The 14,345-nt window shown below is 35.4% G+C and overlaps 1 protein-coding gene and 1 long non-coding RNA gene across 2 annotated transcripts; one reads left to right on the top strand and one right to left on the bottom strand.

Moving 5' to 3' along the window:
* Nucleotides 1-2,718: 2,718 nt before the first annotated feature.
* On the top strand, nt 2,719-9,200 carry LOC121782699. Its single transcript, XR_006046446.1, has 5 exons — nt 2,719-4,123; nt 4,906-5,908; nt 6,592-6,708; nt 7,821-7,971; nt 8,740-9,200. It is a non-coding gene; the product is annotated as an uncharacterized LOC121782699 (long non-coding RNA).
* Nucleotides 9,201-9,776: 576 nt separating this feature from the next.
* Nucleotides 9,777-13,276, bottom strand: LOC121770762 (putative disease resistance protein At1g50180). The gene is made up of 4 exons (XM_042167536.1): nt 13,242-13,276; nt 11,974-12,949; nt 10,127-11,876; nt 9,777-9,993 (listed from the first exon to the last, which is right to left on the bottom strand). The coding sequence occupies exons 2-4, from the start codon at nt 12,947-12,949 to the stop codon at nt 9,987-9,989; spliced, it is 2,733 nt and encodes a 910-aa protein (XP_042023470.1). The 5' UTR covers nt 13,242-13,276; the 3' UTR covers nt 9,777-9,986.
* Nucleotides 13,277-14,345: the final 1,069 nt, after the last annotated feature.

The raw sequence follows: 14,345 nt of genomic DNA, 5'->3' as shown, positions 1-14,345 counted from the left end.
TTGGATGTAGGGGCTGGGCTCCACTATATATACTCCCTACGTCCCATATAAATAAGTCATTTATGATTGACAAGAGTTTTAACGCGTAATTAATAAAATATGAGACAAAAAGAAAAAATAGTTGAAACTGTGTCATAGATGGTGGAACCTATAAATAATAAAGGAAAAGAGAATGAGAAAAAAATTGTCAATCATCGCAATCCTAACAACTAGTGTATAAAAAAATGCATATATATTTACAAACTAGTCCAAAATATATCTAATAAAAATAACAAAAGACTATATCATTAACTAAAAAAACTCAACTTCAAAAAATAACCATTGTTATAATTGTTTTACATGCTTGCAACTATTCTCTCAAAAATTTAAAAATAAGAGATGGAATACAAAATTAACAAGTTTAATAAATTCTTTACCCCACAATTTGTGTAGAATTTGAAATTTAATTCTCTAATGTCTCAAAAGGCTAAAACCCTCCTTTTCACTGTTTTGTATGCCGCTGCTCTAAGCCCTTTGCTTTTTTTAAATTGCAATATACAAGTAGAGTACTTAAATTTTATTAAGAAGACAAATTTAATTGAAAAAAGAACGAAACTGATAGCACTTTATAAGTTTGAAGTCTCTTTTCATAAAGTAAAATACGTGTCAAAGTTATTAATGTGGGTCAATTTGACTTTTTTTTATATTAGTTAATTTAATTTTAAGTTACCCATTTTCTTCCTCACATCCAACAGCGCTATTGTTGTACATTTTCTTTGCAATTTTTCACTTTTTCCTTCTTTAAATTTTCAGCTACAATCATCCGTTCCAAGAGAATTTGTTCTTCAGTAGCATTATTTGGTAAGGGCTTAAAGTTAATTTCCAAAATTTTGAAAAATTTAGAAGTAGAAAATTACAAAAAATGAAATTTGGGTAAGGGCTTAAGCCCTACCCTCTCACCATGTGCGTCCGCCCTTGAGTAAAAGCGCTGTTTTTTTGTAGAGTACGAGTTTAGGTCGATGAAAAGAGGGAATAAAACAAAAAAAGAAAAGAAAAGAAAACAATCAAACAAATGGGAATTTTATGTATTGATAAATTCGAACATATCTTTGTTCCACTTTCTACATAGGATGATCAATGCGTGTGTATATTTGAAAAGTGAAAACCATGTGGCATCATCCACATCGAGCTGACTATATATACATAGAAGATAAGCTACAGAGTCAGTGGCCGGAGTCCTATGCACACGAGCCATTCGGTGCACAGAAGGGATCACCTAACCCATTTCCTACAACATCTCCGCTCGGTGCAAGGCTTATACAGATAAAATGTTGGTAAGGATTTTATCGTAGGAGTACATGATTTCATATAGTGTAATAGCTATAGCTTACACACATATTAAAAATAATACCATACAATAATAAAATTGTATCAATAATATATTTAATACTACACTTTGTAATTAGGAGTATAAAACATTTACCTAATTTTAAATTATATGTAAAATTATTTTTGACTTTTTTTAGTTTCTATTTGACATTTTATTCTTCTTTTCCCACACTAGTCTTTTGCATGTAATTTTTCTTTGGTAATTTTTCTAATTGAATTCCTTACTAGTCTTTCAATATCTGACAACTAGTCTTCATCTATAGGCTACAGTGATGGATCCATGATTTTTGATTTTCAATGTGAAAGTGCAAAAAATAATTATAACAACTTGAAAATAAAAAATTTGGTTAATCCTCTTTATTATGTGTTCTCAATGTTCTATGTCAAATAGTATTATCTTTGTCTTTATTTTTTCCATAAAAAATTCATTTTAAATAAAAATAAATAATGGTATAGTGTTACACGGTAAATTAGGCATTCGGAACACTAGAATCGATGTTTTATTAGTTAAAAAGATATTATATGGATATGGATGTAAATAAATGTTATAGATGAAAATAAAATTAATTTGTAGAAGAGAAAAAATCTAAGTATGAAAATAATTTGGGAATGGGCTTGGTGACAAGGTGGAAAGTCTAAAATACAGAAACTTATTACTCCATTCGTCCCAAATAATTTGACACCACTTGATTCGACACGAGTTTTAAGAAACATAATAAAAAGTTGGTTGAAAAAGTTAGTGACATGTGAATCCTTATTTTATATATTAATTTTATAAATGTGATTGGAAATGAGTTGGTGGAATATGTGGTCCACTACTAAAAATAGTAAAACTGAAAATTGACAAATTGTTAAGGACGAATGAAAAAGGAAATAAGTGACAAATTTTCATGGATGGAGGAAGTAATTTATTTGAATTGGAATTAGTTATGGGTGATAGTGATATTATTTATATTTTGAAAAAAATGAATATTTGGATAAAGTTGATTTTTTTTATTATGTAACAACAGACTCCCAATATGTCTAGATTCATTTTTTCAAACGCTGGTTAGTATTTTCGTATGTTGTTTTTAATTAGTTTTTGGATAAAATTATTTAAGTGTATAGACTAGTTTTTGGATAAAATTATTTTTAAAAGTGTGAAAAAGATACATTGAAGGTTTTGAATACTATTTGAACGTGCATTAAAGTCATAGCCTAGCTAGTAGTAGGTTTACATCCATTTTTTACACTAGAGTAATGTTTTGAACGATTCATTAATGCATTTCTTAGTAACAAGGTATTCCAAATCCCATCCATTATATACACTAGGCGAAATCAATCAATCATATGTAACTCAAAATGAAAAAATGGAAGCAAAGGCGAAAACAAAGCATACTGAATCCCCTGCCAATCTCTCCAAATTCTTGGAGCTCCCTGTGATTCCCAACACTGTAGTAAAGGTTGAAGTGGGCCCCCATTTTGTGATATACACCACCAAGACAAAGATAAAAGGTGCTGTACATGCGCACCTGACCCAAGTTCATCCCAACATGTCTAAGGTAATCTTACGTACTAGCCGTGGTGTCGACCTGCCCCCGTTGTCAACTCAGAGGTTGCAATTGCCGGTGTCAGCTCGGCTAGATCTAGCCACAACGGATCTAGTCGACCAGAAGCTCCGGGTTCGTGTTCCAAATGAATACCAACGGGCACAATTCAACAATCACAAATTGGGATATCTAATTGTTGTTATAGGATAATAATCACATGATACATGTGTGTCTATATATATATATATATATATATATATTGCTATGTCTTAGAATCTTACATGTATATATTGGTTTGTAATACATGCACATATGTTTCATATAATAATGGGATAATAGTTGAGATTTTTATTTAGAATGTAAAGAATTCGTATTATAACTTAAAAGTTAGTATAAGATTAGTGTTTTCGACTTGTTCGAAATCTCAAAGAATTTTAATTAAGTAGACTACTGTAATATTTTAATTAAAAAATTTATATGTTGAAATTTGTATGATGATTAAAGTTGGAAGAAACTAGCAATCTTTTCAGAGAAAAATTATAGGAGTATCGTATTATTTCTTGTTTTAATGGTGGAAGTAACATGTATATTATGCTTGGAACTTTAATTAGTGAGCAAAATCCAATTTTGAAAGGGGAACTAGAGATTAGCGAGAAACTTTTGGCTATCAATTTGGTGCTTTTTAAAAATGTTGAGTATTCATAAATGGAATGAAAATAAATTACATATGAACGTATGTGGGGGCTTCAATGGAATTATCAATTTAAAATTGGAGCTTGAAGGGGGAATTGAAAAATTAAGTTTAGATAATTAAGTTAGCTAATTCCATCAACTTTGGTTGTATAATTCTTTGAATTAAGAACAAGGAATAAATTTAAATCCCACATTCGTACAATTTGAATTCTTGTTGAAGAAGTATTATAGGAAATTGATAAAATAAAGCATAACATTTTTGGGTTTAAGTTTAAAGAAAAAATAAATGTAGTTGAATTTTGAGAGTTTTATAGAAAGAAAAATGGCTATGTTGGTTATTCGTTGAAAAATTATGGAGTAAAAATCAATAGTGTATACGTACCGCGTGTAGCAGACGCGCCACCACGGTTTCATTAATACATCCAGAAAGCGGAAGCCCTTCGTCGATGACCTTATCCTCCGATTCAATTGAGTCTCTGCAGAGGAATCGAATTGAGCGACGAAGATTGGGGAATTTGTGCGATCTCGTTAGAGTAAGTGATATTCTTCTGATTCCTTTCATTTCTCGTACACATTAAACCCAGTGCCGCCAAATATATGATGATGAGCCGTTAAATTTGACGACTTTTGAGCTGAATTGAGCTGAAGTGAGAGTAGAGTGTCTTGTATTTGTTAATTTATTATTGCTGTGTTTTCTTATAATTATTATAGGTAGAAGAAAGATTTTGTTGTATGATTAGGCTCATGATTGTGAAATTAGAGAAATTAGGAGATTGGGCCGTTTGTGAAGATGGAATTCTTATTCCCACTGATGTGAGATGAAAGGGGAAGCGTTCAGTAGGGATCGAAAGGTGGCGTTTTGTGCTTGGGAAGGAGTGGGAGTTCAAAGACTGTCCACATTGAAATCTTTGACAGGAGCTGTACATCTTTGGGCTTGAATTGGTTGCATTTGAGTTTATGTTCTATTGTTTGGAGTGTGTGTAATGTAAATTGGCATGTTTAGTTGAGCACATTTTGGTTTCTCAAAAGGAAATGTGATACCCAGTCTATTTGAATAGTATGTTATTGCCATCATACATGAACATTAGCTGCGATATGCGTAAAATGTTTTTTCTTGCACACAGAGGTTAGTTTGGAGCAATGCTAATATGATGATTATAACTAATTTGGCTATACAACGCCTGGATATGACCACTTATAAAATTCATTTGATCATATTAAACAACAAATGCAAGTAAGACTTGGCTTAATATAAGTTGATAGCAATCCTTCCAAGGGAACATTATAAATCACAAATAACATGCTTTTCCTGCAGTTCTTCGTGCGCTTTGAGGATGACAGTGTGGAATCAGCAAATGTCGTGAAGCAGTTGAATGTCATGATTATTTCAGTGATTGTTTTTCAAATTAAGTGCCCTTCCACACCTTTTACTCCCCACCACAGCAGGGGATCCCCTCCCTCTCTCTTCCATGTACTGATTAGATTGTACCCTATAATCACAGAGTCCAATCATAACCGTGTAGTACTGCATTTTGGGATATTTGGTAGGTTCTGTAAATTAGGAAGGCGTTTGATTTAATTCTTATTGGAAATGGTACATTAGCCCTTCAGTAGCATGTAGTTAATAGTAGTATTTGATAATAACAAATGCTTGCTATCATAACAATGTGTATGGGAAGTCTCATATTCTCTCATTCTGGACTAATAAATAATAAATTATTCCCAACTGGTTGTTATTGTCACAATGTCACCTATTTCATCCCCGACTATGATGTTATTAAGGAATGGTTAAACTTACAAGTGATCAAAAGAAGTGTTTAAGTTTTAACATTTTGGGTAGAAAGATACATGTTGGGTATTCATTTGACAATGTTCAGAATCAATTCTGTATGGAGTAAAAAAATTTGGTTTAATTTAAAAGAGAAGATATACGCATTTTATACCGCGTGTAGCAGACGCGCCGCTACTGCTTCATCAGACATCAGTAACCCTAACCGCCACCTCAAGCACACCGAATTCATCCAGAATGCCCGCACCCTCCGCTGTCACCCTCCTCGATTCAATTCAATCCAATCGTCCCACTCGACTTCTCCAACATTAACCCCAAATTAGCAACTTAGATTGCAATTTGGGACTAGCTGATTAGGGTGAAGGAGAATCCAATTAAGGGTATGGAGGAAATGCTGAACGATGGAGTCTCTGAAGCAGATGAAAGGGGGAAGCGTCTAGAAGAATTTCAGCAGGGATCGAGTTGGGATTGCGTGGTGTGGTGGCATTTTGTGCTTGGGAAGGAGTGGCAGTTCAAATCTTCAACAAGAGTAAGCACATTGTGTGACTGTTTAATTATGATCTTGATGCTTTAATTGGTTGCATTGCATTTGAGCTTATGTTACTGTTGTTTAGAGTGTGTTTAATGTAAATTGGCATGGTTATTTAAGCACATTTTGGTTTCTTAAACGTCGAGTCTTTTTGAACTGTGTGTAATTTTTCATGAGTCTGTCTTCACATACAAAACTACCTGTCAAGCTTCCCAGCCCCTCTCTGCTCCCACTGACCTCCCTAATCCCATCTCTTCTTCCTTTCCTCTGCCTGGTTCTAGCTCATCCCTTATTTCTCCACCTGGTATTATTTCCTCTCCTATGATTACTCCCCCTAATGTATACCTTCCCCATCTCATGTAATTAAGTCTAATCCTTCCTCATCTCCAACTCCTCTTTCTTCCTCATCACCTATTATCTCTTCACCACTCCTATTGCTAACCCCAATCACCATCATATGATCTCACAATATCCAAGCATCGCATTTTTAAACCCAAATTTCTCATATTCCAGTGAGTATGAGCTTTATTTACTTATTCCCCCATTCAGCTATTGCTATTCCTATTCCTATATCGAAGTGTGTTGCTATGACAGAGGAATTCCTTGCTTTACTTACAAACAATACTTGGACTCTTACTTATCTCCCTTCAGAAAAGAATCTTACTTGGGTTTTTGGACTTAAGAAACATGCTGATGGAGTGATGGATCTATTGCTATAAATAAAGCCACATCAGGACAGTACAAAGCTGCAGCTCTGGAGGTGTGGGATAAACTTGGAGAATTTGTACAATCTCGTTAGAGTAAGTTATATTCTTTTGATTCCTTTGTTTTTTCATTTCCCGTACACATGAAACCCACTGCCGCCAAATTTATGCTGATGAGCTGAAATGGAGGCCCAGTACTTGTATTAGTTTATTATTGCTGTCATATATGTGTTTCTTATAATTACAAGTAGAAATTTGACGGCAAGAGGATGCTGAAGAAGAAAGATTTTGTTGTATGATTAGACTCATTTTTCTGTTGTTTCTGATTGTGAAAATAGAGTAATTAGGAGATTGGGCCGTGTGAATGTGCTATTACTGCGTAGTTAATCCCATTAGTTTGGTGATGCTTGTTTGTATTAAAGGAAACAATTGCAGGTAGAATAATGGGAACAACATTAGATTATTTATAGTTTATATTCATTAGAAAATTCATTAGAGATGATTATTGATTCTTATCACTTGTCTGCATAAGCCCAGAATTTCATATTGTTTTCACACGTAATCAATCAGGGAGTTGCTATTTCTACCCAGTTTTTCTGCTGTTCGATTGTTATGTAACTGTGATGGATTGATGAGAATAGGAATATTTAGTATCTGGTCTCTAAAATAAGTTTCATGATGGAATGATGAGTGAATTGTTTTGGTTGAAGTAGTAATATTTTCATTAGCTAAGGTTGGAATTAAACTGTGAATGTGATAGTGCACTGCTATAAAAATAGTCTAATACTACACCCTAGTTTGTGACACTTTATAAAAACTGCAGTCACTCATTACACTTATCTTTTACACACTGATATCCTAAACTAATGTTGCATTTCCAAATATGTCTTAAAGAGAATTATTTAGTGGCACTTGTGCTAAGAGCCGTACATAATTTATTGAGATTTTTTTTCACTTAAAAATTAGAAAAAATGGGCTCCAAATATACCCAAGTTTTCCCGTAAAATTTTCGACCAACATTTCCCCCCTAATTCACAATTTTCTAACTTCTCAGTTTTCAACTCATTTTGCCCAAAAATTTTAAACTGCTAATGAGAAATCTGCCCTTCTGTATGTGCTCTGCAATCTGCTTCCAAGGGATAGCAATAGCAAGATGGAAAGCTTATTATTTTAGAAGGTTATGATTTTTCTTTTTTTAATTTTTGAAGGTTTAACGCTTTGATAGCAATAGCAAGATGGGAAGCCTTTTAAACTGGATTCGACCACCGGCGAAGTGAAGAAGCCACATCGCTACTGCCCCGCAACTGTTGCTTTTAGACTGTACAAATATTACCACAAATTGGAACTACTCCTAAGAAGGTGACTCCTAACTTCATATACAAATCGCTATTTCAATTCTAGTGACAAAATAAGGATCTTCAAGTTTATGTGCAATCACAAAACAATGATATAATATATGTTCTGTACAATTAATTGGAGATTTCTTATATGTATGTTCCTTATTGCTTCTTTGTAAATGTTCCTTACTTGCTATGAGCGAAGCAGCAATTGTGAAGAAATGTTTTGTGCTCGTGCAGTCGTGCTTTAAAAGTTATTGGTGGTACTGCATTTTGATTTTTTCACAATTAGGGTAGTTTATCACTGTTGCTGTGGAATCTTGTACATATTTGGAGCTAAGTAGGCTATATATGAAGTGTTTTTATTTGCAGGATATGAAAGACATGAGAGCATGCAATGATGGCTTACTTTCTGCTACAGCTGTTTCAGTAAATAGTGCTTATGGTACTAGATTTCCTATGTTTGTTTGCTAGTTAGTTCACTTTCTTTTCTTGGAGGGGGAAAAGCTGAATTTTTCTTATAGGTAGTGTTTCACGGGGGCTCTGGATTGTGTTATCTTACTTGGTCGTTTTTATTTTTTGGTTTTGAGTTCTCAAATGCCCTACTACTGTTAGATGATACTATAGAATACTTGATGTTGTTTTGTATATACAGTTTTCAACAAATACAGTTCGACAACATACAGTTTTCTCAATGATGTTGATGGTGCTTTGTGTATACAGTTTTGTACATTCAACAATACACAGGCTTCTTCTTCTTAGTTTTAATTTGTGTTCTTCAATGATGCAGAAGAGAAGTAGACATGGTATTTGCAGCCTGCAGATGGTAATACGGGCAAGTTATATGAAGTTTAATGCAGCCGCACTGGTTAAACCAGCGAGCCTTAAATAGCAGAAATGGATATGCCTCAGTGGGGAGTGGGTGGAGAGATTCTCAAGATGTTCTGCTTTGGAAACGAAATAATCAGCCTCTGGTTGATTTCTTGGTTGCTCAAATGACCTTTTATGATGGAATGTTTACAAAGGATTGGAATGTGAGCATTCCCAAGCCAGATGGGGATCAGGTTTTGTTTCAGTTTTTATCAAACCGCGATGATGGCCAACGACAAGCATATGTTGAGCATTGGAGGGAACAAGTATGTATTGTGTAGTGTTCAACTGCGATTGGCGGGCTTGAATTTGTAAGCATCATGTATGAATATAATTATTCTTTCATCTGAGAAATGTGAATACATATATATATTTGTAGTTTTTGGTGTTTGTGGCCCTTGATATGTAGTCGATCCTAGTTGACAACAACATAAGAAGATTGTGGTTTGCTCTGATAGTTGTAATGGTTGGTCTCCCTGACCTATGAATTGCATTTCCTAGAAAAAAATTTTCACATAAAACCGGACTTTTATAATTTTCGAACAGAAATGGATTGAAATTACCAATCCAAAAACTAACATTTTGGGGGAAATAAAAGAGAGAAGGCTATTCACAAAGAATGTTTTTCTAATTCAAAATCAAAAACAAAAGTAAAACTCTAGTTCGTTTGAAAATGAGATTATCGTTGAAACAACAACATAAGTTTTGAAAGATTGAATCCCATAAAGTGAAGCAAGCGCCATCTTCAATCGTGTTACTCAAAACAAGAGGAAACCAAAGCAAGATCAACCAAAACTGAGGGGTTATACTATCAATTAACAGATGGGATCACTCAATTTAACTAAAAAAACTGATCATTCACACTCAGTATAAACCAAGAAACAAGTACTAATAAGTATTGCATAGTCATAAGCAGCAGAAACAAGAAACAATATTCAAAGACAAAACCAACGATTACATAGATAGGATCAATCAATTTCAAATTGAGTTCAAAACGAAACATATTAACGAGCATCCAAAATACAAATAAGTATTGCTCAATCATAAACAGCTGCAGCAACATATAGTTTGCAAACTAACAAACAAGAAAAGTATTCAAAAGACATGAGCAAATCACACACAACCATCAAAAGGATAAGCTTCATGTTGTTTCACTTGAAATGGTGTTCAATTTCTGCAAAATCAAAGAATGATTAGGACAAAAAATGATGAACAGAATCATAGTTGTTGTTTAGTACTACATTATTTCGAAATCATAGCTAAATGGAATAATAGTGCTAATAGCTTTGAATAAGTAAGAAGCATACCTGATCACAATGGAAGGAACATGTTGCACTTTATGGAAATCCTCACCTCCTTCGCTCACTCGTTCTCCTAATTGAGGCATTCCACTGATTTGTAGGCCTTTTAAGGCATTGAGGAATCTGAGTCCATCCGGAACCATCTCCAAGAGAGGGCAGCCATGGATACTAATCTCAGAAACGAGGGACATGGCTCCTTCCTCTACTTTCCATTCTCTTAGGTTTGGTAATTCTTCTATTCCAAGCCTTTTGAGAGACGGAAAGGAAGACGCGTGACATGTTATTTCTTCCCCCAAAAAGCACGCCTCAGTCATCCACAGATCTACTAAATGGGGAAGTTTTCCCAGTGTCTCCATTGGATCCTCCTTAATATTACTCTCGGACAAGATTAAGCTAAGAAGATTTGAGGTATATGCTTCACTTTCCAACTCCTTGAACAGATTTTCTATCGGAACAGAGATATACAAATTGTGAAGTTTGAACACTTTCTTGAAAATCATCAAATCTTCCTCCGATGAAATATGGCAGCCTTGTTTGATTCTAAGTCCACCACATTTACAATGATTCCAGCTTGTACAAAAGGCGTTAATGATATCCGACAAGCTTTGGTTATCGTGGACAATGCCTTCAAAATGTCGGAGGTTGGTCATTTGGGTTGGGGATTCGAGTTGGTGCACCAAACTGTTGTAGCCCACAAGTGTCTCTAGCTGCTCAAGACCTTCCAAACTCATTCTATAATCCTCTAAATTCTCAGCATAGTATACTGGAAGGATCAAATGCCTTAACCGTAACAGTTTATCCAAAACACCATTCGGTATTTTAACGTTCCCACTATTCCATAGATCCAGTGTATGCAAGTACACCAAATTTTTCAGGGACGATGGTAGCTCGTCAAACAGGCAATCGCGCAAGCGTAAAATCCGAAGAAGGACTAGTTTACTTATCTCTTTTAGCAATTTTCTACCCTCAAAAACAAATCCGCATATAGATAGCGTTTTGAGCACTTTGAATTCCTTCAAACGAACAATTCTATTCGGAAATTGAGTTAGAGGTAATCCCTCCATGTCATTGATGAAAAGTAGAGATCGCACAATTTTGGTGGTATCTTGGTCATAAGTGACTGCGGGCTCTCTGCTTTCTTCTTCTAATTTGCTTTTCAGATAAACAATCAAATGACGCGTTGTGCGATGTGACAAACTGTCATGGAAGAAACCACTAAATGGTCCACCCTCATAATCCAAATTGCGCAAGCCAAAATCTTCATCTATTGCGAGTGACAAGCACATCTCTCGCACGGCGTCATGGAGTTTACACATTCTAGTCGTCTGCCCACGAATAGGATCATCACGTGTGATTTCTACAACTGACCTAGATGCCAACTCAGTCAAGTAGCGTTGTGCTATGTCCATCAACGGCATTTCATTTCCGCGATTCTCCTGCGGCTGCGAGATCATGCCTTGTGCGATCCACAACACACATATATCAGTTGCCGGAATGACCTCGTCTTCCTTGTACATACCCATATAGAGAAAGCATGGCTTCAAAAAATATGGCAGGTCTTGATAACTCAAGTGCAACACTTCCTGGATTTCATCATTCAGATTTTCAGCACTTAAGTTTTCATTAACCGATTTCCATTCTGCACTTGATTTCTTGTTACGCAGTATCCCGCCAAGCAATGAAATGGCCAATGGTAAATTCCCACACTTGGCTACCATTTCTCTCCCAATTTTCTCAAGCATATTATTTTCTTCAGCTGTGAGTGATATCATGTAGGAAAAAGAAAGTTGGTTGTTAAGGAGTAATTCCCATGCAACTGATGTTGTTACATTAGTATGAATTAAATAATTTACCTGGAACATTGGTGGGTATAGGTGCATTCCTCTTGATGTTAAGTAACTCCCAGCCCTCGTCGTCGGTGAGGAGGCGAGCCTTGATTGCAAATCCAATATTTGCGACGTCGTGAATACGCGTGGTCAGTAAAATCTTTGTTTTGGGACTGAAGGCACGCCGAAGTTGGCGCCAAGCCTGAGTACTCCAAATATCATCAATGACAATCATGCACTTTTTAGCCTCTTGGACTCGAACTAATTCCTCTGCCAACTCTGGGACGCTCAAACCCGAGGTATTGTGGAGTGGGCTGAGTTTCCTCAAGACATTCAAGAAAAGTGATTCAATGTCCCACTTTTGAGAAACGCTAACCCATGCGAAGGATTCGAAGAAGCGCCTGGTGGTAGGGTGATTGTACACTCTTTTGGCTATAGTAGTTTTGCCTATCCCACCCATCCCCCACAAGGAAATAACAGGGTTTGATTCATCACCAACTAAATGGGATACAAGTTGCTCCACTTCTTCTTTTTTTCCAACAAAAACTTCAGTCTCAATGGAGACGATCGGCTCTAAAGGCTGTGTGGAGCTTTCCCCTTGAATGATTCTATGCATCCCATACGAAACCATTCTTGAGTTAAGACTTGCCATCTCGGATTTGATTTCTTTGATCTCAGAGCCAATCTTGTGGAGAGAGTAGCCCTCTGTAAGGATGCAGGAGAATTTGTGGCGCAGGCTTCTGTTGGATGAAACGTAAATGGCTGCATACAAACTAATCGTATCATCAGCTCTGTAGGCCAGCTCCCTCACATGCCTCAGCCAGTGGCGAACCATATCTTCGCTGCGTTCTCTGTTGTCAGCGGCAATCAGAAGAGCTTTCATTTCCTTAAGAATGACATCTAGTGTCTTCACTTCGCTGCGCACGCCTATTAAGAATTTAGCTTCCTCTAACAGCAGATCATGAATGGTTTTTAGAGCCATGCTAGCCACCCCTTCCGCCATCTGCAAATATGTATATAACTACTATATCAACCAACAAACAATGGAGTAAAAGTGATCAATTCTACAAATATTCTATCAACTCAATTATTACTCCACTTCAGATTAATGGAGTATTCAAACACATGATAAAAAATTCTACTACTTCGAAACACATTAATTAATTAGCTTAGACAAAAACACTGTCCCATTCAAATCTTCCAGCAAAGTTTTTTTTTTAAAATAATGTATTCTTCACAAAAAATACTCATACTACGTACTAAGGCTAGGGGAGAAGATCGAATAACATTCTTACCGTGGGGTGAGATCGAAAAGCATAGAACAAAGAGACCAAACCTCCGCCAAGAGAAGAGGAAGACAGGGGTGATGATTGTGAAGAATAAGAAGAAAAAGAAGAAGAATTGTTTTCTAAATAGTCGTAGAAGTTCCTAGGAAAAAGGTACAAGCACACAAGAAAAGTGGCATGTAAGGGAGTCAGTTGAACAAGGACACGAAACATGAGGGAGTTGCCTTAATGTATTTCTTCTAGGACTATATATCTAATTCTCCCTAAATTTTTCGATAACATTTTCTAAAGAACAATTAGCTTGCTGCTGGCCAGGATAAGCTAACATTTGATGTCATTTACTGACTAGCTACGGACAAGTCAAACCAACTTAGGGGCTATATATTCAAATTTTGTGTGAGAATAATTTTCTTATACTTTGTCAATTTGGTAGGGGCTTTTCTACATTAATTCACACAAAATAGCAACAAATTATAATATTATACAACTAGAAAATTACAACAAAAAAAAAGTTTGGGAAGGGCTTAAGCTCTCCCTTAGGCTTGTGTGTGTCATTATTTCTTTTCTTACAGTCATATAGTATGATCAAGGATGCTTAATTTTCTCCAAACTACCTTCTCATTAAATAACTAACTAATCATATACTCCGCATGAGTTTTAGTCGTCCTAATATTAACTTCCAGCAATTTGAAATCAATTTAGTCTCATACTTACAATTTAATTATGCATCCAAACACTAATGTTCAATTAAACTATTAAACACGACAAAATCATATCAATGTTATTCACTCACTGAATTACAAGTGTATGTTTATCACATAGCCATGAGTCGATCACTTAATACTAAGGGACTCATATTTATTCACAACATAAAACACGATAGAGACTGTAAATTTTTTTAATAACTTAACACCACAAAATAATAATATTACTACATGAGATTGAGGTGAACACGGACGGAAGCATATATTCTAAATGGGTTCGAATAATTCAGCTTTGTAATAAGTAGTATAATTGTCGTATATATGAATTTGAGACGATAATGTCTACCAAATTAGTAGCACTATTATTTACGTGTGGCAAATTCACACACTTCCTTACCGTTTTTCTCCC

The sequence above is a fragment of the Salvia splendens genome, chromosome 2 (genome assembly GCF_004379255.2).
Source record: "Salvia splendens isolate huo1 chromosome 2, SspV2, whole genome shotgun sequence".
NCBI classification, from domain to species: Eukaryota; Viridiplantae; Streptophyta; class Magnoliopsida; order Lamiales; family Lamiaceae; genus Salvia; species Salvia splendens.
The sequence above is the reverse complement of the archived record's forward strand: the minus strand, read 5'-3'. Positions and strand labels throughout refer to the sequence as shown.